At 44.7% G+C, this 26775-nt stretch overlaps 1 protein-coding gene across 10 annotated transcripts in view; it reads left to right on the forward strand.

Annotated features, from left to right (window-relative positions):
• Positions 1 to 26775, forward strand: part of TBCD (tubulin folding cofactor D) — a 261750-nt gene that overhangs the window by 185597 nt on the left and 49378 nt on the right. For 9 of the 10 annotated variants that reach the window (XM_048817354.2, XM_048817360.2, XM_075119355.1 and 6 more), the window contains exons 29-31: positions 3070 to 3161; positions 5981 to 6121; positions 21549 to 21632. In XM_048817354.2, the coding sequence (XP_048673311.2) occupies positions 3070 to 3161; positions 5981 to 6121; positions 21549 to 21632 (317 nt within the window). The remainder of the gene's footprint in view (positions 1 to 3069; positions 3162 to 5980; positions 6122 to 21548; positions 21633 to 26775) is intronic. The other variant, XM_075119357.1, reaches the window with a different exon arrangement.

Below are 26775 nucleotides of genomic sequence, written 5' to 3' on the forward strand. Positions count from 1 at the left end.
AGGTTGTCGTGATCGTTCTGGCATGGCCTGGTCAACATTGCTTCGCCACGCTCATGAGCTTGTCAGCGGCCCCTGCCTGGCCCCTGCACAACTTCCCAGACCTGCTATCACAGGACCACAGCTGGCTTCCACACCTGAACATCGAGTCCCTCCACCTCTTGGCGTGGATGCCGCGTGGCTGAACCCAGAAGTATGGACTTGTTCGGAGGGAGTCCAACAGGTCCTCCTGGGGAGTAGGAAGTCCGCAACTAGACTGACTTATCATAGAATATCAGGGTTGGAAGGGACCTCAGGAGGTCATCTAGTCCAACCCCCTGCTCAAAGCAGGACCAATCCCCAATTTTTGCCCCACATCCCTAAATGGCCCCCTCAAGGATTGAGCTCACAATCTTGGGTTTAGCAGGCCAATGCTCAAACCACTGAGCTATCCCTCCCCACTGGCCAAGTGGATGAGGTTTTCCCGCTGAGTGTCCGAGCATGGCATCTCTCCCTCACGTTCTTCCATAGAGGCTGTCCTGGACTACCTGCTCCCTTTGAGGAGCCAGGGCCTGGTACAGTCTTCCATTAGAGTGCATCTATTGGCCATCTCCGCTTTTCACCCACCGATCCATGGACACACAGTGACATGATGGTCAGATTCTTGAGAGGGCTCGAGAGACTCTTTCTGCAGATATGGACCTCTGTCCTGCAGTGGGATCTTAACTTGGTTCTCTCTAGGCTCCCTGGCCCGCCCTTTGAGCTGCTGGGTTCCTCTTCCTTTCCCACCTGTCACGGAAGGTCGCGTTTCTGGTGGAGGTGACGTTGGCAAGACGGGTCTCTGAAATTAAAGCCTTGACCTCAGAACCTCTGTGCACGGTCTTCTACAAAGATAAGGTTCAGTTGCGGCCCCACCCGGCCTTCCTGCCAAAGGTTGTATCCACCTTCCATATGAACCAGGACATCTTTCTCCCGGTGTTCTGTCCCAAATTGCACAAGACCAGTGAGGAGAGGCATCTGCACGTCCTGGACGTCTGGAGGGCCTTGGCTTTGTACTTAGAATGTACCAAGCCTTTCCGAAAATCGACTCAACTCTTAATTGCTACAGCTGATAGGATGAAAGGTCACCCGGTGTCCTCTCAAAAGGATTTCTAATTGGATTACCTCGTGCATAAGGACCTGTTACTACCTGGCAGGGGTTCCGCTGCCACCGATTGTCAGAGCCCTCTCGACGAGAGCACAGGCATCTTCGGTGGCCTTTCTGGTGAACATCCCTATCCAGAACATCTGTAGAGCCGCAACGTGGTCCTCTGTTCACACATTTACTGCACATTATGCCATCACTCAGCAGGCCAGAGATGATGCTGGGTTCGGCAGAGCTATGTTGTAATCTACATGTCCGTGAACTGCTACCCAACTCCAGGGGTAGTGTTTTGGAGTCAGCTAATATTGCATGGACATGAGCAAGCACTCGAATTAAAGACAGTTACTTTTTCCGTAACTGGTGTTCTTCGAGATGGGTTGCTCATGTCCATTCCATAACCCACCCTCCTTCCCCACTGTTGGAGTTTCCAGCAAGAAGGAATTGAGAGTGGGGGGAGCCGGTGGCACCCCTTATACCGCGTCATGCGGGCGCCACTCCACAGGGTGCCACAGCTGGTCCCCTATGGATACTGCTGAGGGAAAAACTTCCAGTACCAGTGCGCGCACACCTGATATGGAATGGACATAAGCAACACATCTTTAAGAACACCAGTTACGGAAAAGGAACTGTCTTTTTGGTTTTATTGATTTCTTCCCCCTCACCGTCCTCCCCCCTGTCCCCCGAATTTTGGATGTGTTGGAACTCCCTGGACTCCGTTCCTCCAGAAGGAGAGATGGTAGCTTGATCCCCCCTTGCAGAGTTCCCACTGAATGGTACAGTCCACCTGTGCAGAGTAGGGTAGCTACTGGTTGATGGCTGCTGTTCTGCAGTGTGGGGAGAGAGATGGGCAGGGAGCTGGGTCCTGGCAGCTAAGGCTATCTGACTGCTGCAGTGACAGGCCTTCAGGAAGTGGAAGGCTTCTTCAACTACTACATCATGGTGAATACTGGGCATCCCTTACCCCCAACCATAGGTCCCAGTGGATACTGGGTACACCCCATCCTCAGCCTGCTGCACCCTTCCCCTCCCTATCTGCTGCACTCCATCAGTACTGGCCTCTGTGAATAGCCCTTGTGAGTAGCTTCACCTTCAGCTCAGTCCTGGGGACGTGTCACCACCCAGAGAGGAGCACCAGGGAACAGAGCCTTGTCAACTTCCCCTTCCGGAGAGTGCTCCCTCCTATCCCTGGCTCTTTTGCCCCAGGGCTGGGAACTGGGCACTAATCCCCCTGCAACTCAGGGGAATGGAGCTGAGGAGCAATGATGTCCCCCCTGTTGCTGGTGGGTCTGTGTGTCAGCGTGACTGGGATTTGCGGGAGCAATGCTGGGTGTCAGTGGTAGGATTATTTCCTATTCATTTGTCCCCCTCCCAGTCACGGCTCCCAACCTCCTGCTCTTCCTCTCCCCTCTGCCCCATTTTCCCCTGCTCTTTCCTGGCTCCCACTCCTGCATCCCAGCTCTGTGACAGGCTGGATGGTGACTTGGGGATAGGGGTTCTGTTCAGGTAATATTTCTTGTCACCAACAGTAAATGGTTTTAAAAAGATACACTTTATTTTGTAATGGGGATTAGAAATAGCGGGTTCACAAACCCTTACTTTTCTCTACTTGTTGCTTTATTCCCCTCCATCCTACCATCCCACAATATTAACTCCAATATTTACCTGGAAAACTGAAGCTAATCTTTTGCACTGATTTGCATGCAAATTTTAATTTTTGTAATAAACACTTATAAATTCCTGGAAATGTTTTTTAAAAAAATGGAAATGAAGGGCTTTGGGCAAAGGGTAAAGAAGTTGTCTGTCCATGTGGGAGTAAAGTGCATTGAGGGGGTAATATGTAGAAGCTTGTGCTGCCTGCTGCTTGTGCAGCACTTGTCATATGGTTAACTTCATTCTCCAGCTTTTTTAAATCTAGTGTCCATCGTGAGCATGTATTTGTCTTTTTTCAGGTTTTAGAAGGTTTGAAAAAAGTTATCTGCATTTCCCACAAAGATGTGAGCTTTGCAGAATCAAGAAGAGATGGCCTGAAAGCAACTGCAAAGTATGTTTTGTCAGCTTTATTTTTATCTGACTTTAAATCACTCTATGTAAGATTTTCAATGTTCATGTCATTTTCTATTCTAACCTGGTGATGGGTTAAATTCACTCCCAGAGGGGTGGTTATACATTCTTGATGCGATCATATGGATCCCCACTATTTGTCTCACTTAAATCCATCCTTGATGCCACATGTCATCCTATTCTTCAGACTGAGAAGCAGTGTGTGGAACTATTTTTGGAGGTTGTCAGCATAGTTTCTTAATCAGCCAAATGCATGCCGGTTGCATGTTGGGAAGCTCTCTCTTTTCATGAACTGGAAGTTAGTGAGCTCAGTGGTACGAACCTTGGCTACTAGAAACCGGAATGAATTTGAGTTTCTTCATTTTACTTTCAATAACATACAAAGCCCCAAATAATACAAATATCCTGCATTTTCTTTCTTTCAAGGGATATTTTCAAGGGTGATGAGTCCAAAATGTTACCAGTTTTAAAAGTATCATTCACATATACAATTCAGATAATTCTATTACATCTTTCATCAGTATAAATTAGGTGTGCAGTGCATATAAAAACCAAGTTAGCTATTAATATCTATTAAGTGGCCAGGGATTTCTTTGTGATCATGTGTACAGACATCACATTGGTCCTCTGCTCTACCTGTTTGGTCCATTATAGTGAGTAGGATGATGAGATGTAAAATAATCCTGCTTCTTTTTGCATTTATCCTACAAATAAAAAACAATGTGTTAGTCGAGGTCTACACTACAAATTTACATCAGTATAACTGTGTCACTCAGGGGTGTTAAAAATCCACGCCCCTGAGAGCTGCAGTTATACCGACCTAACCCCCAGCGTAGACAACACTATATCGATGGGAGAAGCTCTCCCGCTGACATAGCTACAGCCTCTTACGGTGGTGGATTAAGTATACCAACTGGAGAACTTTTCCCATTGGTGTAGTAGCATCTTCACTAAAGCACTACATCAGCACAGTTGCACCACTGCAGCACCATATGTGTGGACAAGCCCTTAGTTTTAGACCTAGAAGCCTTGATAGCATGTCACTTTAAGTCTTCCAAATATATTGTTTACGTAACTATTTCAGTGTTGAATCAGAAATTATAAAATCAGAATGCAACAGCCACACACACAGAGGGTCATGCTTGATGCTGTCTTTGTCCTTCTGTGAAAGGTATTTTAGACATTTTCTGAATGTATATGGCAAAGAAGTTTGTATGCCCAAAATACTAGAACATAAGAATGGCTCTACTGGGTCACACCAAAGGTCCATCTAGCTCAGTATCCTGTCTTCCGACAGTGGCCAGTGCCAAGTGCCCCAGAGGGAATGCACAGAACAGGGAATCGTCAAGTGATCCATCCCCTGTCGCTCATCCTCAGCTTCTGGCAAACAGAGGCTAGTGACACCATTCCTGCCCATCCTGGCTCATAGCCATTGACGGATCTATCTTCCATGAATTTATCTAGTTCTTTTTTGAACCCTGTTATGATCTTGGCCTTCACAACATCCTCTGGCAAGGAGTTCCACAGGTTGACAGCGCATTGTGTGAAGAAATACTTCCTTTTATTTTTCTTAAACCTGCAGCCTATTAATTTCATTTGGTGACCCCTAGTTTTTGTGTTATGAGAAGTAGTAAACAACACTTCCTTATCTACTTTCTCTACACCAGTCATTATTTTACAGATCTCAATAATATCTCCCCTTAGCCGTATCTTTTCCAAGCTGAAAAGTCCCAGTCTTATTAATCTCTCCTCAGACGGAAGCCATTCCATACCCCTAATAATTTTTGTTGCCTTTTCTGAACCTTTTCCAATTCCAATATATATTTTTTGAGATGGGACAACCACATCTGCACAAAGTATTCAAGAAGTGGGCATACCATGGATTTATACAGAGGCAACATGATATTTTCTGTCCTATTATCTATCCCTTTCTTAATTATTCCCAGCATTCTGTTCGCTTTTTTGACTGCCGCTGCACATTGAGCGGATGTTTTCAGTGAACAATCCGCAATGACTCCAAGATCTCTTTCTTGAGTGGTAACAGCTAATTTAGACCCCCATCATTTTATATGTATAGTTAGGATTATGCTTTCCAACGTGCATTACTTTGCATTTATCAACATTAAATTTCGTCTGCCATTTTCTTGCCCAGTCACCCAGTTTTGAGAGATCCTTTTGTAGCTCTTCGCAGTCTGCCTGGGTCTTAACTATCTTTAGTAATTTTCTATCATCTGCAAATTTTGCCACCGCACTATTTACCCCTTTTTCTAGATCATTTATGAATATGTTGAATAGGACTGGTCCCAGAACAGACCCCTGGGGGACACCGCTATTTGCCTCTTTCCGTTCTGAAAACTGACCATTTATTCCTACCCTTTGTTTCATGTCTTTTAACCAGTTACCAATACATGAGAGCACCTTCACTTTGCGTAAGAGCCTTTGGTGAGGGACCTTGTCAAAGGCTTTCTGAACATCTAAATACACTATATCCACTGGATATCCTTGGTCCACATGCTTGTTGACCGCCTCAAAGAATTCTAGTGGATTGGTGAGGCATGATTTCCCTTTACTAAAACCATGTTGACACTTCGTCAACAAATTATGTTAATCTATATGTCTGACAATATTGTTCTTTATTATAGTTTCAACCAGTTTGCCTGGTACTGAAGTCAGGCTTACAGGCCTGTAATTGCTGGGATCACCTCTGGAACATTTTTGAAAAAGAGTGTGAAGAAAACAAAGCCTGGCATGATTTTTGTCCTTTTTCTTTAGAATTTCTTCTGTATTTCTCTGTTACAGAGTTTGTCAGACAGTTGGTGTGAAGAGAGAAGGACCACAGGATGAATTTGTCTGCAAAGATAATGTTATTCAGATCTATATGATGTTACTTAATGGTATGAGTGACTATACCACAGACAGCCGAGGAGATGTTGGAGCATGGTAAGGCATCTCACATGAGACAAGAAAATGAAGTCTCTTTCTATTGGTACTTGTTACCACTGATGTGGTCTACTGTAAGTCTGTAATTAGAAGTCATTCAGACTCAGTGGTTTTCCAAAAGCTACGAAGGGAAAAATTGGATGTAGCTAGACACATGGAGATTCTAGTAAGGCTAGAAGTAAATATTGTGCAGCAAATGAGGACAGTAATTATTTCTCCTTTGCCTCAGAAAAAAACTAACCCACACTGGGTCCTTCTCTAGCTTATACCGTCCTCTGTTTCCAGGTGATGAAATAAAGCATCAAGGTAAATGAGAATCACTTGTGAGGGTGTTTTACTCGGATGCAGGAACAAATAAAGTCATGACATCTATCCAGTGTTCATGTTATGCTTATAGTTACTTTAAAATATCATATATGCTCTTAATCATGCGTCTGACTAAAAGAGTAGCCGAACAGGAACTCTTCCTATCACAGCTTCATATGTGGCCCACTGGCCAGAAGAGGGAGCCATTGTATAATTTGTTAGGTGCTCCTATTTCATTATTGAGTTTAAAACGCCCATTTTAAAAAAAATTAAATAGTATATTTCTTAAAGGCATAGTAGTCTTTTCTGGCTATACTGACTTTAGGTTTCAGTGGCTTCAGGTTTTGCATCTAAAAATAATAACTTTAAATGTATGTTTTGTGTTGATTGGGTGCTTTAGTCGTCAAATCATATGTACAGAGTAACAAAATGGTGAGAAATCATATGTACAGAGTAACAACATGGTGAGAAATTGTTCAGTACATATATTTACATTAGTGAAAAGAGAAGATTTGGTGCTATTCCCTCAGTGAGATGGGACAGAAAGTGTGTTTTTTAAATTGACAAAAGCCAAAGACATTGTAAGAAGCTTTCTCCTTAATTGAACTTGAACTTAGACACTAAAGTGTACATAGAATTTGGGATATGAGATCAGTCACTGGTTGGAGATCCCTGCATTCCTTGAGTGCAATGGGCAATAAAAAGGTGTAGGGACTGCATGTTGTTTTCCTTCATATTGTGAAATCCAGAAGGAAGTATTGGGGGGAAAAACATGTAAAATGTGAGCCTTAAGGGATAGATAGATACCCAATAAAGAAACAAGAAAGTCATCTTGCTAGGCCATGTATATGTAAGTCTGCAGGAACCAAAATAATTCTAATTTTTCAGGAATTAAACAGCTGTCCTCTGAATTGGGGGGAAAAATAGTATCTGCCAGTGCAAATTTACATGACCGCTTCTGCTTACAGGGGGACCTGTCCCTTTAGTTTACTTTCTTTGAATATGTGTCAGGATGGATCCCACTGTAAGTGTGCATGGTTCTCATGAGTAAGGCTGCGAGTCTGTCATGGAGGTTGTGGAAGTCACAGATTCTGTGACTTTCTGTGACCACCATAACATCTAAAGCTGCAGCGGCTAGTGCAGCTGACCCCAGGGCCAGCCACACTGTCTGCTGCTGGGGCAGTCCCTGGGGTCAGTCGCTTGAGTGGGCCCCAGGGCCATCTGCATTGGCCACTGCTGTGGTGGCCCTGGAGCCAGTCACTCGGGCGCAGGGGCCAGCCGCACTGGCCGCTGCTGGGGCGGGCCCAAGTTGCGGCTGCAGGGACTGTCAGAGCAGTGGCCGCAGGGGTGGCCAGAGGCACTTTAGCTCACGCCGCCAGAGCAGGGGCCAGCTGTTGGCCCCAGGGCCCCTTAGAACAAGGGCGTAAAGGGGGCCCTGCAGCGGCACCCCAGGAGCAGCTAAGCTTAGTCAGGAGTATTTATAGTACAAGTCATGGACAGGTCAGGGGTTGTGAAATTTTGTTTGTCTGTGACCTGTCCCTGACTTTTACTAAAAATACGTGTGACTAAATCTTAGCCTTTCTTATGGGAAGGGGTAAATGATACTTTCCTATTCACTTTTTACACATCATTCATGATTTTGTTGATCCCTATCATATTGTCTCTTAGTCACCTCTTTTTCAAGCTGAGTAGTCCCAGTCTTTTTCATCTCTCTATATGGAAGCTGTTCCATACCCCAATCATTTTTGTTGCTCTTCTCTGTACCTTTTCCCACTCATATATCTTTTTTTGATGGGGTGACCAGAATTGCATGCAGTATTCAAAGTGTGGGCATACCATGGATTTATATAGTGGCAATATATTGTCTGTCTTCTATCTATCCCTTTCCTAATCATTCCTAACGTTAGGTTCAGCTATACTCCTCTCTTGGACCAGATCCTGTGCACTACATAGGACTAAATCAAGAATTGTCTCTCCTCTTGTGGGTTCCAGGACTAGGTGCTCCAAGAAGCAGTCATTTATGGTATCTAGACATTTTATCACAGCATCCCTTCCTGAGGTTACATTTTCCCAGTCACCCCTATTATTACTGTTTTTTCTGTTTTTGTAGCCTCTCTAATCTCCCTGAGCATTTCACAATCATGTCACCGTCTTGGTCAGGTGATTGATAGTATATTCCTGCTGCTACACTCTTATTATTCACACATGGAATTTCTGTCCATAGAGATTCTGTGGTAGAATTTGATTCATTTAAGATTTTTACTATGCTTTCTTTCACATACAGAGCCATTTCCCCACCAACAACTTGAGCTAAAATAACACAAAATGCTTCAATTCAACCTATTCCTTTTTTTTTAACGTGAGCCAGCTATAAAACAGGACATTATAATTCTGAAATGCTTTTTCTTTTGCATTTTTGCATTTTATATACCTTCTGAAAAACAATAAAGTACTTCAAAGGTTGTTTGAAAGCCCTACTTCTGACTGAGTGGGTGAGTGGCTCCCCCAAGGCTGATCCTTGGATTTCTGCAACAAGACTGATGATTGAGTTCTTGAAGACTAAGACATCTGTGATGTAGTTGGTTTCTGCTGACCTTTAGCCCAGCAATGCCAGCCAATTTCTGAACTCAGTATTCATGTTGTTCAGTATTGTGTAAACCTTTGCTAGCTGCAATTTTAAAAGAGGGGAGAAGAAAACTTTTGTTGCTTTTCTGCTATAAAAGTTTATTTCCTTTCTGTTTAAGTAACAACGTTTTTATTAATAGGTTTCTTTGTGGTGGTAGTAAAGTTTCATGCATGTCTGAAATAGTGTAATACATTTATGGAAGAGTCTCCTGGCTTATTTTGTGTTGGAGGTATTTTTTAACACAGTTAATGCTGTATGCAGCGAGTTGTATTTTCACTGTGGGTCTTTCTAATACATTTTGGCTTATATGGATTCTTTATTATACACTCAAATTATGCATACCTAAATCAGGATTGTTAATGTAATTGTCTGCTGGAGTTCAGTTATACATGTCACTTCTTAAGCCATCTCTCCAGCTATTGCATCAAGGCACCATTACTGTCTACCTAAATGTAACTAAAATAACAGAATTCTGTAGACAGGTAAGTGCTAAGCACTATCCTCAGAGGTCTGACAAGCTGTCTACAGAGTTATGTTTCTTTGTTATTATTCAGATTTGAAATTTAGTGTCATTCTGGTCCTGAGCTTTTTCGGGGATCACCTTCCATTATCCCCACCTTTAAAAGGTCTTGGGTAAGGCTAACCTGCACTTCTAGCCAGGGAGCTGGGTGAGCTAGAGTAGGTTGTTATGAAATATTATAAGTTGCTCACTCCTATTATGGACTGTTCACGATGCCTCCACAGTATTCAGTTCCAGGTAGGGTATTTCTCTCTATGTTGGCAATTTTCAGTTTATTCAGTTATGGATACATTCCATATACACAGAGTTAACTCACCCTAAATCTCCCTGTTAATTTAGTGGGTGTGGATGGCAAGACTCTATATAGTCTGTGTCGAGATGCACCCAAATAAAGCGTCAAGAGATGATTATAGGGCCTGAGTGGCTCCAGGGAGAATGTTGTGACCATTAAACCTGAACCCCATCCAGGTAACGAGAGTTCCAATCCAACCCTGTGCAGAAATCTGAAATAAAAAAGGAGGCATGTTGCTCCAATCTGCTGTTTCATTTAGTGGGTATGTTTCTAGTGGTGTTCTGCAGGGATATATTCCTGGCCCTATGCTAGTTAACAATTTTATCAATGACCTGGAAGAGAACACAAAATAATCACTGACAGAGTTTACAGATGACACAAAGCTTTGGGGAGTGGTAAGTAATTAAGAGGCCATGTCACTGATACTGACCTGAATCATGTGGTAAGCTAGATACAAGCAAACAAATATGTATTTTAATACAGCTTTATGTAAATGTGTACATCTAGGAACACAGAATGTAGGCCATATTTACAAAATAGGGGATTCTGACCCTGGAAGCAGTGACTCTGAAAAAGATTTAGCGGTCATGGTGTATAATCCGCTAACATGAGTTCCCAGAGCAATGCCATGGCCAAAAGGGCTAATGTGATCCTGAGATGCATAAACAAGGGCATCTCAAGTAGGTGTAGAAATACTTTTGTATTTGGCACTGGTGTGATTGCTGTTGGAATAGTATGTCCAGGTGTGGTGTCCACAGTTCAAGGAGGACATTGATTATATTGGAGAGGGCTCAGAGAAGAGCTACAAGAATGATTAATTGATTAGTGCCTTATAGTGCTAGGCAATATTGATAATTAGATGTAAAAGTTAAGTGTTAATACTTCATTGAGATGGTTGGGGCACTTCACATTTTCCTTTAAGTTACTGTTTTAGACAGTTTACATTCTCACATAAATATCACTATATTAGTTACAATTAGTTCCCTTTGGAAAAGTTTTCTCATCAACCATGAGGGCTAGACACTTACATTTTTCAAATAGAAGCCTAGATTCTGGAGAACATTGCTTCAGTCAAGGTAGATTCTACAGCAAATTCTACAGCTGCAAAAACATGGAGTATACAGAATGCTGGTAAAAATGCATGGTTAAGAATGCATGTTCAGCATGCTTTCAAAAATATGCCAAAATTATGTAAATGTATATTGGCAATGATTAGGAATGAGGTGAAAGTAGTTTGAACATTTCAAACTGTCTTTTTTTCTCATCCATACTTCGCAACCTACAGTACTACATTATCTAAATAAACATTAGTCTGTCTCCCATACTTTGTCAAGCAGCCAAGAATCTGTTGTGATTTAATAAAAATCAAATTCATCCTTAAGGGCCTTAAACGTTTTAGCTTGAACACAAAGGCAGATGCCTTAAGCTAAATATGTAATTGCCATCATGAATGCTAAAACAGCCTATAACCAACCACATAATCTAGATATGAAGAATTACAATCACATTTTATTTGTAAGATTATATATTATTATTATAGTGCTTTTCATCCCAGCAGATCACTATACAGTTTAAAACAAGAACAAACCCACTCTCTTTTCCTCCTTCCCCTGCCATATACAAGTAGTGTACAGGGATCATCCAATTTACCACTGAGATCTAGCCATCTCTGGGATGAACCTGTAGCAATTATTTAATAGTGTCCAATAACACTACACCTCTGTTTAGGACAAGAAGTGAAAAATAAGTCATCTAGCCTAAACTACAAGTGGAATTTTAGACAGAATATTTCCTTGAGAGCCATGATAATATGGAATCAGTACTCTTCATTGTTAATTGACAGATCTAATTCTACAAGATGCTCTGTCACAATGCTTAGTAATGCCTTGGAAAAGCATACAGGGATAAAACAATCTGCAACAATCCCCCTTGTTGAAGTTCAGTTTTGTTTCCTTGTGTTTGTCAATACATGATCTGAGGTGAGAGTGCCCAGCTCTCCTATATTCACCTTCAAAACTGTTGTAAAAGCTTACCATTGCAGGCACAGTATGTGCTCCTTATGATGATGGAAAGGAGAAGGAAAATAACTTGTGACCATCAAAAAAAAAAAAAAAAAAGTTAAAGGGCAAGTGGACGGTTGTAAGGCTGTCCTATATATGGTAAGGTTTGTAAATATTTTAGTTGTGATATTTCTGTGTCACAGTTAGAGACCTATGCTGGCCTACCGATAACCTGCATTTGATAGTTTTTCCTTGTGGCTGGTGGTCACTTTACTATAGTGACCATCCCTAGAGCTTTTTAGTAATAACAGGTCTACACACTCCCATCCACCTTCCTGGCAAAGGTGGTGATGCATATTTGAATCTTTGGAGCAGAAAAGGAACTAACATACAGTAGAACCTCAGAATTATGAACACCTCGAGCATGGAGGTTGTTCGTAACTCTGAACAAAATGTTCTGGTTCTTTCAAAAGTTTACAACTGAACATTGAGTTAATACAGCTTTGAAACGTCTCTATGCAGAAGAAAAATGCTGCTTTCCCATTATTTTTTTTAGTAGTTTATGTTTAGCACAGTACTCCACTGTATTTGCCTTTTTTGGGAGGGGGTCTCTGCTGCTGCCTGATTGCGTACTTCTGGTTCCAAATGAGGTGTGCGGTTGACTGGTTAGTTCTGCTGCATGCTGGTGGTTATTACACTTTCTCACAGAGGTGAAATGTAGCACCTCCTGAGGGTATGGCATGACGCCTTTAGAACTCTCTCCGCTTCCTGCTACTTATGTGATGGGAGCGTGATCCCAGAAACATGCATTTGCTAATGTTTCTTTTCTGAAGGTTTAAGAGTAAATACTTTTCTCATACACAGTCCTCCCTTTTTCAGCATCTACCATTCAGCTGTTGATATGCTAGCCTTATGGCAAAAGTATTTGACATGCCTCCTAATGTGCTGAAATTTTCAGAAGCCATTTTAAGTACATTCAATAGTAAATGCAGCTGCACAGACATTTTAATAGGAGTTTGACCAAACATTGCAATTTTAATTCAATGCCATAAGTTTAGGACATGGGTTCTCTCACCCAGAATGGAACACCTCTTCATAGCGATTGTCTTGTGAACCAGTTTATTTCTCATTCACAATCATATAACATCTGTGTGGCAACTACATTAATTGCTTATGTGGAAAAATTAATATTAGGGAATTATTTGATGATGATTTGTGCTGCATTAAGTAGGATACAGCAACTGGAAACAAACAAGAATCCTCCTTCCTACACCTCCCGAAGACTCACCATTGCTGTGATGTTACAAATCCCTGACTGGTAATCATACTTAGGTTGGTGGTAATCTGGACCGGTCCCTTTTCCCTCCTACTTCCTCACTGTTAGGGCTTGTCTACATGGGGCAATTACTGGAATGGCTATTGCAGAATAAACATTGCAGAATATTCCAGAATAGCTCTTTGTGTGTGCAGCCTCTTATTCCGGGATAAGAGTGTCCGTGTGGAGTAGCGTATTCTGCAGTAGCTGTTCTGGTCAATTAACCCATGTAGACTCGCCCTGATTAACTTTCCCATTCCTCCCTCTACTTTTGTCATTAATTAAAAATAAAATCTTCAGTAGAGCCTGGGATTTTCAAAGGATCCTAAGGGATGTAGCTGTCATTGAAATTCAAGTGAGATTTGGGTGCTAACCTCCCATAAAGCTCCTTTGACAATGCCAGCCAAAATCAACAATAACATGTAACTAAAGAAAGCAGTTCTCACTGGAGACTGTTAAAAGCTGTATACTTTTGAAAAACTGGCCCCTAAAGTGTGAGTATTTCTAGTTTAGTTTCTTTCAAACAAATAGATTTAGGTGGAAGAACTGTAGAAAAAAAATCTCAATTTCTGCGTGAAAGAGACCTTTTCTTTAGTGTGTGTTTTTTTTCTTTGAAGGTTTTGTGGGAAAGTTAATCAACTTTACTTTTCATATGAGAACTTAACATTCCTTATGACAGATTGGACAAGTCCCAGCAAACAATCTGTCTACAGATGTTAAAAAAGAATATCTAATAGTAAGTTACTGTATGAACAAGAGAAAATACTCCGTGATGAAAGATTGCCAAGCTGTTATATTGAGTTTCATCATTTGTTTTCTAAGTAGTATAACTTTCTTACTAACACTTTATAAGTGGATCACCCATTTTTAGACTTCATACACAATCACCTTGTATTGCCCTTGGAAATTCTACAGAAGCACAAGGGTATGTTTTGTTCACAATATATAGGTGCAATTCTCATAAAGTTTGAGGAATTATGATGAGTTTGTATTGAAAAGGGAAGATGCTGCCAGGAGGGTTGATGTGGCAAATTTGATGGGGCAGGTGGTCCTTGAGTGCTTTTAAAATTTATACCAGCTGAGGATCTACCCCTGTATTTCCCATATGCTAGAAAGAAGTTAACTTTCAGTACCTGTGAGTTTATAAGATGATATGACTTTTAGGGATGGGGACATTTTGTTCTTTAAAATGGTTACTTTATTTACCTTGTAGCCTTTATATTGAAATGATCATATTTAATCATTATGAAGGCAGAAAACTTTTGCACCATATTCAATATACTTAAGATATAGAAAAGATAAATATTACAAGTACCTCATAGTGTTACGTACATAATTTTCTGGTATTTATAATTAAGCCACAAAACTACAGAACTCTGCTTATATGCAGGTTTCAGAGTAACAGCCGTGTTAGTCTGTATTCGCAAAAAGAAAAGGAGTACTTGTGGCACCTTAGAGACTAACCAATTTATTTGAGCGAAAGCTGTAGCTCACGAAAGCTTATGCTCAAATAAATTAGTTAGTCTCTAAGGTGCACAAGTACTCCTTTTCTTTTTGCTTATATGCAGTTAACATGTTTTGAATTACAGAATTTTTTTCTGGTTGAGAAGATTAAACTTAGAACTTTACACAAATATGACACTTCTGAGAATCCTTTAAATACAAATGATAGTCCTTTGTTTTGAAATGAGAATGTGCATGAAAGGGTATGTCTACACTACGGAATAAGGTCGAATTTATAGAAGTCGGTTTTTTAGAAATCGGTTTTATATATTCGAGTGTGTGTGTGTGTCCACAGAAAATGCTCTAAGTGCATGAAGTGCATTAACTCGGCGGAGTGCTTCCACAGTACCGAGGCTAGAGTCGACTTCCGGAGCATTGCACTGTGGATAGCTATCCCACAGTTCCCGCAGTCTCCGCTGCCCATTGGAATTCTGGGTTGAGATCCCAATGCCTGATGGGGCTAAAACATTGTCGCGGATGGTTCTGGGTACATATCATCGGACCCCCCTTCTCTCCCTCCCTCCGTAAAAGCAAGAGCAGACAATCGTTTCGCGCCTTTTTTCCTGAGTTACCTGTGCAGACGCCATACCACGGCAAGCATGGAGACCGCTCAGGTAACCGTCACCCTATGTCTCCTGGGTGCTGGCAGACGCGGTACGGCTTTGCTACACAGTAGCAGCAACCCATTGCCTTCTGGCAGCAGACAGTGCAGTACGACTGGTAGCCATCCTCGTTTTGTCCGAGGTGCTCCTGGCCACGTCGGCTGGGAGCGCCTGGGCAGACATGGGCGCAGGGACTAAATTTGGAGTGACTTGACCAGGTCATTCTCTTTAGTCCTGCAGTCAGTCCTATTGAACCGTCTTATGGTGAGCAGGCAGGCGATACGGATTGCTAGCAGTTGTACTGTATCATCTTCTGCCGGGCAGGCAAGAGATGAGGATTGCTAGCAGTCGTACTGTACCATCTTCTGCCGAGCAGCCATGAGATGTGGATGGCATGCAGTCCTTCTGCACCGTCTGCTGCCAGCCAAAGATGTAAAAGATAGATGGAGTGGGTCAAAACAAGAAATAGACCAGATTTGTTTTGTACTCATTTGCCTCCTCCCCTGTCAAGGGGACTCATTCCTCTGGGTCACACTGCAGTCACTCACAGAGAAGGTGCAGCGAGGTAAATCTAGCCATGTATCAATTAGAGGCCAGGCTAACCTCCTTGTTCCAATAAGAACAATAACTTAGGTGCACCATTTCTTATTGGAACCCTCCATGAAGTTCTGCCTGAAATACTCCTTGATGTAAAGCCACCCCCTTTGTTGATTTTAGCTCCCTGAAGCCAACCCTGTAAGCCGTGTCATCAGTCGCCCCTTCCTCCGTCAGAGCAACGGCAGACAATCGTTCCGCGCCTTTTCTCTGTGCGGACGCCATACCAAGGCAAGCATGGAGGCCGCTCAGCTCACTTTGGCAATTAGGAGCACATTAAACACCACACGCATTATCCAGCAGTATCTACAGCACCAGAACCGGGCAAAGCGATACCGGGCGAGGAGGCGACATCAGCGCGGTCACGTGAGTGATCAGGACATGGACACAGATTTCTCTGAAAGCATGGGCCCTGCCAATGCATGCATCATGGTGCTAATGGGGCAGGTTCATGCTGTGGAACGCTGATTCTGGGCTCGGGAAACAAGCACAGACTGGTGGGACCGCATAGTGTTGCAGGTCTGGGACAATTCCCAGTGGCTGCGAAACTTTCGCATGCGTAAGGGCACTTTCATGGAACTTTGTGACTTGCTTTCCCCTGCCCTGAGGCGCATGAATACCAAGATGAGAGCAGCCCTCACAGTTGAGAAGCGAGTGGCGATAGCCCTGTGGAAGCTTGCAACGCCAGACAGCTACCGGTCAGTCGGGAATCAATTTGGAGTGGGCAAATCTACTGTGGGGGCTGCTGTGATGCAAGTAGCCCACGCAATCAAAGATCTGCTGATATCAAGGGTAGTGACCCTGGGAAATGTGCAGGTCATAGTGGATGGCTTTGCTGCAATGGGATTCCCTGTGGTGGGGCCATAGACGGAACCCATATCCCTATCTTGGCACCGGAGCACCAAGCCGCCGAGTACATAAACCGCAAGGGGTACTTTTCGATAGTGCTGCAAGCTCTGGTGGATCACAAGGGATGTTTCACCAACATCAACGTGGGATGGCCGGCAAAGGTACATGACGCTCGCATCTTCAGGAACTCTGGTCTGTTTCAAAAGCTGCAGGAAGGGACTTTATTCCCAGACCAGAAAATAACTGTTGGGGATGTTGAAATGCCTATATGTATCCTTGGGGACCCAGCCTACCCCTTAATGCCATGGCTCATGAAGCCGTACACAGGCAGCCTGGACAGTAGTCAGGAGCTGTTCAACTACAGGCTGAGCAAGTGCAGAATGGTGGTAGAATGTGCATTTGGACGTTTAAAGGCGCGCTGGCGCAGTTTACTGACTCGCTTAGACCTCAGCGAAAACAATATTCCCACTGTTATTACTGCTTGCTGTGTGCTCCACAATATCTGTGAGAGTAAGGGGGAGATGTTTCTGGCGGGGTGGGAGGTTGAAGCAAATCGCCTGGCTGCTGGTTGCGCGCAGCCAGACACCAGGGCTGTTAGAAGAGCACAGGAGGGCGCGGTACGCATCAGAGAAGCTTTGAAAACCAGTTTCATGACTGGCCAGGCTACGGTGTGAAAGTTCTGTTTGTTTCTCCTTGATGAAATCCCCCGCCCCTTGGTTCACTCTACTTCCCTGTAAGCTAACCACCCGCCCCTCCTCCCTTCAATCACCGCTTGCAGAGGCAATAAAGTCATTGTTGCTTCACATTCATGCATTCTTTATTCATTCATCACACAAATAGGGGGATGACTACCAAGGTAGCCCAGGAGGGGTGGTGGTGGTGGAGGAGGGAAGGAAAATGCCACACAGCACTTTAAGCACAGCACTTTAAAAGTTTACAACTTTAAAATTTATTGAATGCCAGCCTTCTTTTTTTTTGGGCAATCCTCTGTGGTGGAGTGGCTGGTTGGCCGGAGGCCCCCCCTCCGCGTTCTTGGGCGTCTGGGTGTGGAGGCTATGGAACTTGGGGAGGAGGGCGGTTGGTTACAGAGGGGCTGCAGTGGCAGTCTGTGCTCCAGCTGCCTTTGCTGCAGCTCAGCCATACACTGGAGCATACTGGTTTGGTCCTCCAGCAGCCTCAGCATTGAATCCTGCGTGACTACCCCCTCAACCTTCCCCCCTCCCTGTGGCTAACAGCGGGGAACATTTCTGTTTAGCCACGGGCAAACAGCCCAGCAGGAATGGGCTCCTCTGAGTGTCCCCTGAAGAAAAGCACTCTATTTCAACCAGGTGACCATGAATTATATCTCACTCTCCTGAGGATAACACAGAGAGATAAAGAATGGATGTTGTTTGAATGCCAGCAAACATACACTGCAATGCTTTGTTCTACAATGATTCCCAAGTACGTGTTACTGGCCTGGAGTGGTAAAGTGTCTTACCATGAAGGACGCAATAAGGCTGCCCTCCCCAGAAACCTTTTGCAAAGGCTTTGGGAGTATATCCAGGAGAGCTGCGAATGCCAGGGAAAAGTAATCCTTTCACATGCTTGCTTTTAAACCATGTATAGTATTTTAAAAGGTACACTCACCAGAGGTCCCTTCTCCGCCTGCTAGGTCCAGGAGGCAGCCTTGGGTGGGTTCGGGGGGTACTGGCTCCAAGTCTAGGGTGAGAAACAGTTCCTGGCTGTCGGGAAAACCGGTTTCTCCGCTTGCTTGCTGTGAGCTATCTACAACCTCCTCCTCATCATCATCTTCTTCGTCCCCAAAACCTGCTTCCATATTGCCTCCATCTCCATTGAAGGAGTCAAACAACACGGCTGGGGTAGTGGTGGCTGAACCCCCTAAAATGGCATGCAGCTCATCATAGAAGCGGCATATTTGGGGCTCTGACCCAGAGCGGCTGTTCGCCTCTCTGGTTTTCTGGTAGGCTTGCCTCAGCTCCTTCAGTTTCACGCGGCACTGCTTCTGGTCCCTGTTATGGCCTCTGTCCTTCATGCCCTGGGAGATTTTGACAAAGGTTTTGGCATTTCGAAAACTGGAACGGAGTTCTGATAGCACGAATTCCTCTCCCCAAACAGCGATCAGATCCCGTACCTCCCGTTCGGTCCATGCTGGAGCTCTTTTGCAATTCTGGGACTCCATCATGGTCACCTGTGCTGATGAGCTCTGTATGGTCACCTGCAGCTTGCCACGCTGGCCAAACAGGAAATGAGATTCAAAAGTTCGCGGTTCTTTTCCTGTCTACCTGGCCAGTGCATCTGAGTTGAGAGTGCTGTCCAGAGCAGTCATAATGGAGCACTCTGGGATAGCTCCCGGAGGCCAATACCATTGAATTGTGTCCACAGTACCCCAAATTCGAGCCGGCAACGTCGATTTAAGCGCTAATCCATTTGTCAGGGGTGGAGTAAGGCAATCGATTTTAAGAGCCCTTTAAGTCGAAATAAAGGGCTTCATTGTGTGGACGGGTGCAGGTTTACATCGATTTAACGCTGCTAAATTCGACCTAAAGTCCTAGTGTAGACCAGGGCTAATTTCCATGAAGGTTACACTGAGTATTAGGGATGTATAATACACAGTAAATGATAGTGCAGACAATATACTATATTTTAGTACTGATACACAAACTCCAGCTAAATCTTTAAATTCTTGCATGATAAATAGAATCACAGAGGCTCACTTCCCTTTGCCTATTAGCCAGGACTTCAATAAAACATACACGGTTAAGACAACCACCACAGAAAGATAATAAAAGGAAATGATGTTTCAAAAATCACTTTACATTTCCTTGAACTTTTTTTAAAAGAGAGATTCTAAACAATTAATAGTCAAGTTTAAAGCACTTTCCTCCCTTCCTTCTGAAGGTGGGAAAGGTTTTATATATAAATATTCCACAATACCTAGGCACTGTGTGTATGTCAAATACTTACTAAATAGTTTAAGACAATTAAGTGCTACTCATAGAAGTGACATAAACATATATGAAGCTTACTGATATCAAACTAAACATTATAAATGGCCACAGTCTTTGACATTGGGTGCCTAAAGCTAGGTATTTAAATCCATATTTTGGCAGAAGTCAATGGGAGAGCTCATCCTTTTGAATTGAGGGGTACTCAGCCATTTTGAATATCATACTATTTTTTAGGTGCCTACTTTCAGCAGCCAAGCTTGAACTTTTTGCCAACATATCTGTTTGATTAGATCGGGGTCGGCAACCTTTCAGAAGTGGTGTGCCGAGCCTTCATTTATTCAGTCTAATTTAAGGTTTTGCACGCCAGTAATACATTTTAATGCTTTTTAGAAGGTCTCTCTCTCTATAAGTCTATATATTATATAACTAAACTATTGCCATATGTAAAGTAAACAAGGTTTTCAAAATGTTTAAGAAGCTTCATTTAAAATTAAATTAAAATGCTGATCTTATGCTGCCGTCCCACTCAGCCTGCTGCTAGCCTGGGGTTCCGTTCACCTAGGCCGGCAGCAGGCTGAGCGGGGCCTGCAGCCGAGACCACGGCTGGCAAGGGGCTGGCAGCCACAACCACAGACCAACAGTGGGCTGAGCGGGGCCGGCGGCCAGTCTGGGGTTCTGTCCGTCTGCCCCGCTCAGCCAGGGTCTCGGCCGCCGGCCCCTCTCAGCCCGCTCCTGGTCTGGGATCCCGGCCCTGCCCACATAGAGTAGGTATCTACCTTCTCCCTGGTTCTAGCCCATTCTCGTCCTCTCTCTGCACTGAGCTGAGGGTGGGAATGCACTGAGCACAGGGCTGGGGGTGAAGGTGCAGGCTGGGGGTTGGGGTGTACGGTCTGGCCAGGAGCTAGAATGGGGGAGGGGGCTCAGGGTTGGGGCAGGAGGTTTGGGTGTGGAGTGCTTACCTGGGCAGCTCCCATTTGGTGTGAGGGGTGCAGATGGGAATGTGGTGGTGGGGGTGCAGGAGCTCTCGTTTGGTGCTCAGGATGGGGTGGGAATGTGGGGGGTGCAAGAGTCAGGGCATGGGGTGTGGGGGGCCTGGGGGTGTGCAAGGAGGGTGCAGGAGTCAGGGCAGAGGGCTAAGGGCATGTGAGGGGAGTGCAGGAGTCAGGGCATGGGGTGTGGGGGGGTGCTGGAGTCAGGGCTGGGGTCGGGGGGGTGCAGGGGTCAGGGGTCAGGGCAGGAGGCTGGGGTGTGTGTGAGGAGGGTGCAGGGGTCAGGGCAGAGGGCTGGGGGTGTGGGCTAGGGTCATGGGGGGTGCTCCCAGCCCCCTGCCCAGAGTGACTCACGGCAGGGGGCTGGAGGGGATATGCCCTGATTCCACCCCCCTTCCCCACGGCCCCGTCCCCACCCCCACCTCTTCTCCGCCTCCTCCCCGGAGCAGTGAGCGCGCTACAACTCCGCTTTTCCCCCTCCTCTCAAGGGCCATCAGCTGATCGGCGGCAGGGAGGGAGAGGAGGAGGGGCAGGCACCCAGCATGCTGGGGGAAGAGGCTGGGGAGGGGGACCTTGCCTGCCCTGCAGCAGCTGCCAGGACCAAGCTTCTTCACCCTGCCCCCGTGGGGGCGGGGGGCAGAGAAGAGCGGGCCGGGGCTGGCAGGATTTTTAATGGCACGCTGCTGCCTGCTGGGGTCCCAGCCTGGGTTCGGCAGCGGGCTGAGCGGGGCCGGCAGCTGGGACCCGGCAGGCAGCAGTGTGCCATTAAAAATCAGCTCACGTGCCGTCTTTGGCACGCGTGCCATAGGTTGCCGACCCCTGGATTAGATGAATTATATCTGTGCATTTATTTTAAAATTGTTGTACTTCATTTCCACAGGGTACGAGAAGCTGCTATGACAAGTTTAATGGAGGTGACACTTTTTTTGGTACAGAATGAACCAGAGTTGCTGGATGCTAACATGTAAGTAGCTTGTGCTTTTTGCATACTGTTCTGTGATTTCATGTTTGGTAATTTCCAGTCCCTGTTAGAGAGTATGTGACCATACGTATAATATTGCCTGCATACTGTATGTAATACCTCTTACCAAGTATTTACAAAGCTTTTCATAAAAATCACAGCTAGGGTGACCAGGTATCCAGTTTTTGACCGAAACACCCGGTCCAAAAGGGACCCTGGTGGCTCCGGTCAGCACTGCTGACCAGGCTGTTAAAAATCGATTGGTGGTGCTGCGGAGTTACGGCAGGGTAGTCCCTTCCTGTCCTGGCTCTGTGTTGCACCTCGAAAGTGGCCAGCAGCTCCAGCTCCTAGGCAGGGGGGCAACGGAGTTCCATGCGCTGCCCAAGCACCAGCTCTGCACTCCCATTGGCCAGGAACCGCAGCTAATGGGAGCTGTGGGGGCAGTGCCTGCAGGCAAGAACAGTGCATGGAGCCTCCTGGCCCCCCTGCTTAGGAGCCGGACCAACTGCGGGCCGCTTCTGGGGCGCACTGCAGTCCGCGGTGCCAGGACAGACAGGAAGTCTGCCTTAGCCCCCCCTACTGTGCCACTGACTGGGAGCTGCCGGAGGTAAGCCTGCACCCCGACCCCCAACTCCCTGCCCCAGCCCTGAGCCGCCCCCAAACCCAGAGCCCAATCCTGCACCCCAAACCTCTCATCGTCAGCCCACATTCCCAGATGGAGTCCTCACCTCCCCTGCACCCCAACTCCCTGCCTCAACCCGCAGCCTCTCCCACACCCTAAATCCCTCATCCCCAGCCCACCCCAGAGCCCGCATCCCCAGCTGGAGCCCTCACCCCCTCTCGCACTCCAACCACCTGCCCCAGCCCGGAGTCCCCTCCCGCACCTGAATCCCTCATTTCTGGCCTCACCCAGGAGCTCTCACCCCTTCCTGCACCTAACTCCCTGCCCCAGCCCAGTGAAAGTGAGTGAGGGTGCTGGAGAGCAAGCCATCGAGGGAGGGGAAATGTAGTGAGCAGGGTGCATGGCCTCGGGAATACTGGTCCCCAAATATTTCTTTGCAGAACTTTTCTGTTCCTATCCCTAGCTCTCTTTTCCTCAGAGAGACTCTTACCCTTTTATATTTCTGGTTTGATGGCAATAAAACTCACCTTTTCTGACACTGGGATGAGTCAGAAGAACAGATTTGCATATTTATGTAGGGTCTTGGAACTAACTTGGTAGAAAGTTGTTAGAGTATTGCATCTCTAATCAGGGTCCTAGAACTTGACAGAGAGCATAGCTGACTTCGTATTGGCCTAATTCTTCTTTTTTAATATAATGAAAAAGGAAACACAAGCCAGAAACACAATTTCTCCATATTTTGATTTATTTTATGTTGTATTCTTAATAACCCACAGAATCCAGACATTAGAGCTGATGTAGGTTCACCTGCAGCAGAACCTACATAAGAACTTTAGAAATCAATATGGATCTACAGAATAGAGTGGATAAACCAGTCAGCTAACTATGTGCATGTCATAAATATAAAGGGAAGGGTAACAATCTTTCTGCATACAGTGCTATAAAATCCCTGCTGGCCAAAGGCAAAGTCCTTTTACCTATAAAGGGTTAAGAAGTTAAGATAACCTCGCTGGCACCTGACCAAAATGACCAATGAGGAGACAAGATACTTTAAAATCTGGAGTAGGGGGAAACAAAGGGTCTGTCTGTCTGTGTGATGCTTTTGCTGGGAACAGAAAAGGAATGGAGTCTTAGAACTTAGTAAGTAATCTAGCTAGATGTGCGTTAGATTTCTGTTTTGTTTAAATGGCTGGTAAATAAGTTGTGCTGAATGGGATGTGTATTCCTGTTTTTGTGTCTTTTTGTAACTTAAGGTTTTGCCTAGAGGGATTCTCTATATTTTGAATCTAATTACCCTGTAAAGTATTCACCATCCTGATTACAGAGGTGATTCTTTTATCTTTTCTTTAATTAAAATTCTTCTGTTAAGAACCTGGTTGCTTTTTCATTGTTCTTAAGATTCAAGGGTTTGGGTCTGTGTTCACCTATACAAATTGGTGAGGATTTTTATCAAGCCTTCCCCAGGAAAGGGGGTGTAGGGCTTGGGGGGATATTATGGGGGGGGGGGGAAACGTTTCCAAGTGGGCTCTTTCCCTGTTCTTTGTGTAACACTTTGGTGGTGGCAGCATAAGGTCCAAGGACAAATGGTAAAAGTTTGTACCTTGGGGAAGTTTTAACCTAAGCTGGTAAAAATAAGCTTAGGGGGGTCTTTCATGCAGGTACCCACATCTGTACCCTAGAGTTCAGAGTGGGGAAGGAACCTTGACAGTGCACCTTTTCCTTTTATTATGATTATTAGTTATTTATTGAGAGACCTGTACAGAAAATTCTTGGTGCTGTAGTAAGTGAACTCTTTGAAACGGTACTTATCCTATGACTCAACTGATTCTATGCAATAGTTCGTTGTCCCAGAAGTTAAATTTTAGATGATACTTAAAATAGTAAGCCTGAAGGCTTGACAGAAGATGAAAAATCTTGTCATATTTGCTAAAATAGGTGCGTTAGCCTGGGTGTCTTGATTAAACTATAATGCAAGTAATTCTAGTTATATTTACTACTACTATTTGCAGTGGTGTTATACCATATTGATCCTAGGATATGGGAAAGACAAGGTGGGTGAGGGTAATATCTTCAGTTGGACCAACTTCTTTTGGTGGAAGAGACAAGGTTTGAAGCTTCACAGAGCTCTTCTTCAGGTCTGGAAAAGGTAACCAGAGTGTCACAGCTATATACAGGGTGGGACAGATTGTTAAACATAAGGGGCTAACACATGTGGCAGGAGACCACTTAAAATGAAGTGAGCAATTAATACCTCTGCAGTCAGTGTCTTTTTTTGAGGTCATGATTTGCAGTGTTTAACGGAGTGATTCATTTATGTTCCGAGGCTCGTCTTTTGAAGGGATTGTCCAGATTTGCTTTGAGCATGAAAACTGAGAGGGCAGATATGTAGTGATGGCTTTATGAAAAGTGTTCACTAATGGGTGATGAGGTGTTTTTGTCTTTTATCATTTTTCTGTGTGAGTTCGTTTGAGAGTGGAATGATTGTCTGATTTCACCCACATAGTAGTTGTTGGAGCATTTGATGCCCTGGATGAGTTGTGCCACATGTTGTGATAGGCATTAGTAGGACCCATGGATCTTGAAAGGTCTTGTGGGGGATATTGATTAGGGTAGCAGTGGAGAAATGTCCACACATTTTGCATCTGTTGTTCTGGTAGGGTCTGGTGCTGCTTTGAGTGGTGTGTCCTGGTCTGTGGGGAGCTTGCTTCTGATGATGAGCATAGTGAGGTTGGGGGGTTGTTTGAAAGCTAACAGAGGTGGTTCATGAAAGATTTCTTTCAGGATGTGGTCCATATCAAGTATGGGCTTTAATTTTTTGTTGATACCCCATATGGGTTCCAGTGTGGGATGGTAGGGGACAACTAGGGTTGTGCAGTTGGTTGGGTTTTTTCCCAAGTTGTATTGAAACAGGTTCTCTCGGGGCATTTGGGTGATCTATTCCATGATGAAATCTACTTCTCTGGTGGAGTGCCCTTTTATGATGAAAGTGGTTTTAAGAGTGTTAAGCTGTTTATCCCAGGCTTTTTCCTGGGAGCATATTCTGTGACATCTGAGTGCCTGGCTGTAGATAACCGATTTCTTGGTGTGTCAGGGGTTGTTACTGGATCTGTGGAGGTAAGTGTAGCGATCCATGGGTTTCTTGTATGTAGTTGTCTGTAGGGTTCCACTGTTGAAGCTCATAGTGGCAGCCAGGAAGTCAGTGGTGGTGTGTGACTGTTCTAGAGAGAATTTGATGGATGGGTCAGTGGTGGTTGAAGTTGTGGTGGAAATCTGAGGGAGTTTAGGTCACCTGTCCAGAAAATGGAAATATCTTCAATGTATCTCAGGCATATAGTTGGTTTTGTGTGTATTTTTCAAGAAATTCTTCCTCGAGGTGGTCCATGAAGAGGTTGGCATATTGGAGAGCCACCCTAGTGTACCCATGGCAGTTCCCATAGTTTGGACAAAGTTTGTTATTTAAATGTAAAATTGTTGTAGGTGGGGATGAAATGGAAGTATGTGGTGATGTGTTTGGGATGGATATATAAGTGTTGTCTATTGCCTTGTAAATATTTGAGGCAATGCTGTCATGGTGAGGGATGCTGGTATATAGGGAGGTGACATCCATGGTGGCAAGGATGGTGTTCTGCAGGAGATGGTTAATGTTGTGGAGTTTCTGGAGATAGTAAGTTGTGTCGTGGAGGAAACTGGCCCTTTGTGTGCTGAGCGGTTTGAGGATGGTTTCTGAGAGTCCTAATATTACTTCAGAAAGAGAGCCATGGACAGACATAATGGGTTTGCCTGGGTTCTCTTGTTTGTGTATCTTGGGAAGCATGTAGAAGGTCCCTGGGTTGGGTTTTTGGGGGATGAGGTTGTAGAGTTTCTCTTGAAGTTTTGGGAAGGATTTGATATTCCTGGGTGAATTGTGGTATGAGGTGGAGTTCTTTATAGTACGTGGTGTCTGACAGTTGTCAGTTGACCTCACTGATGTCATAATTGAAGACTACAATGGGTTCCCCCCTTTTGTGTGCTGTTTGATCATTATCTGATGTCTGGATTTCAGGAACTGTATTGCTGTCCCGTCCACAGTGGAGAGATTGTGGTGGATGTGATGTTCTGTTAAGGATTTCACAGTCGATTTTCCCCCCTAAGCAATTGATATAATGATCAGCTGTGTAGTTTTGTCCAGTAGGGGTGTCCAATGAGATTATTCATTCTTTCTTATGATTGTTGGGGGGCATTAATTGTAGTAGCTGTGGGTGGTGGTATCTTTGTTGTGGAAGAATTCTTCTAATTCTCCACATTCGTTATGATATCGGGTTCTGTGGCTCATTACAGCATTTGTAACCCACTAACCCTCCTTTGTCCTATGACTGCAGTGGTGTCAATTGCCCACTTTATTTGAAGTGGTCTCCTGCAACATGTTTTAACCCCTTGTGCTTAACTATCTGACCCATCTTGTATGTAGCTGTAACACACTGGTTACTATTTCCAGATCTGAAGAAGAGCTCTGTAAAGCTTGAAAGCTTGTCTCTTCCACCAAAC

The sequence above is a fragment of the Caretta caretta genome, chromosome 14 (assembly GCF_965140235.1).
Source record: "Caretta caretta isolate rCarCar2 chromosome 14, rCarCar1.hap1, whole genome shotgun sequence".
NCBI classification, from domain to species: Eukaryota; Metazoa; Chordata; order Testudines; family Cheloniidae; genus Caretta; species Caretta caretta.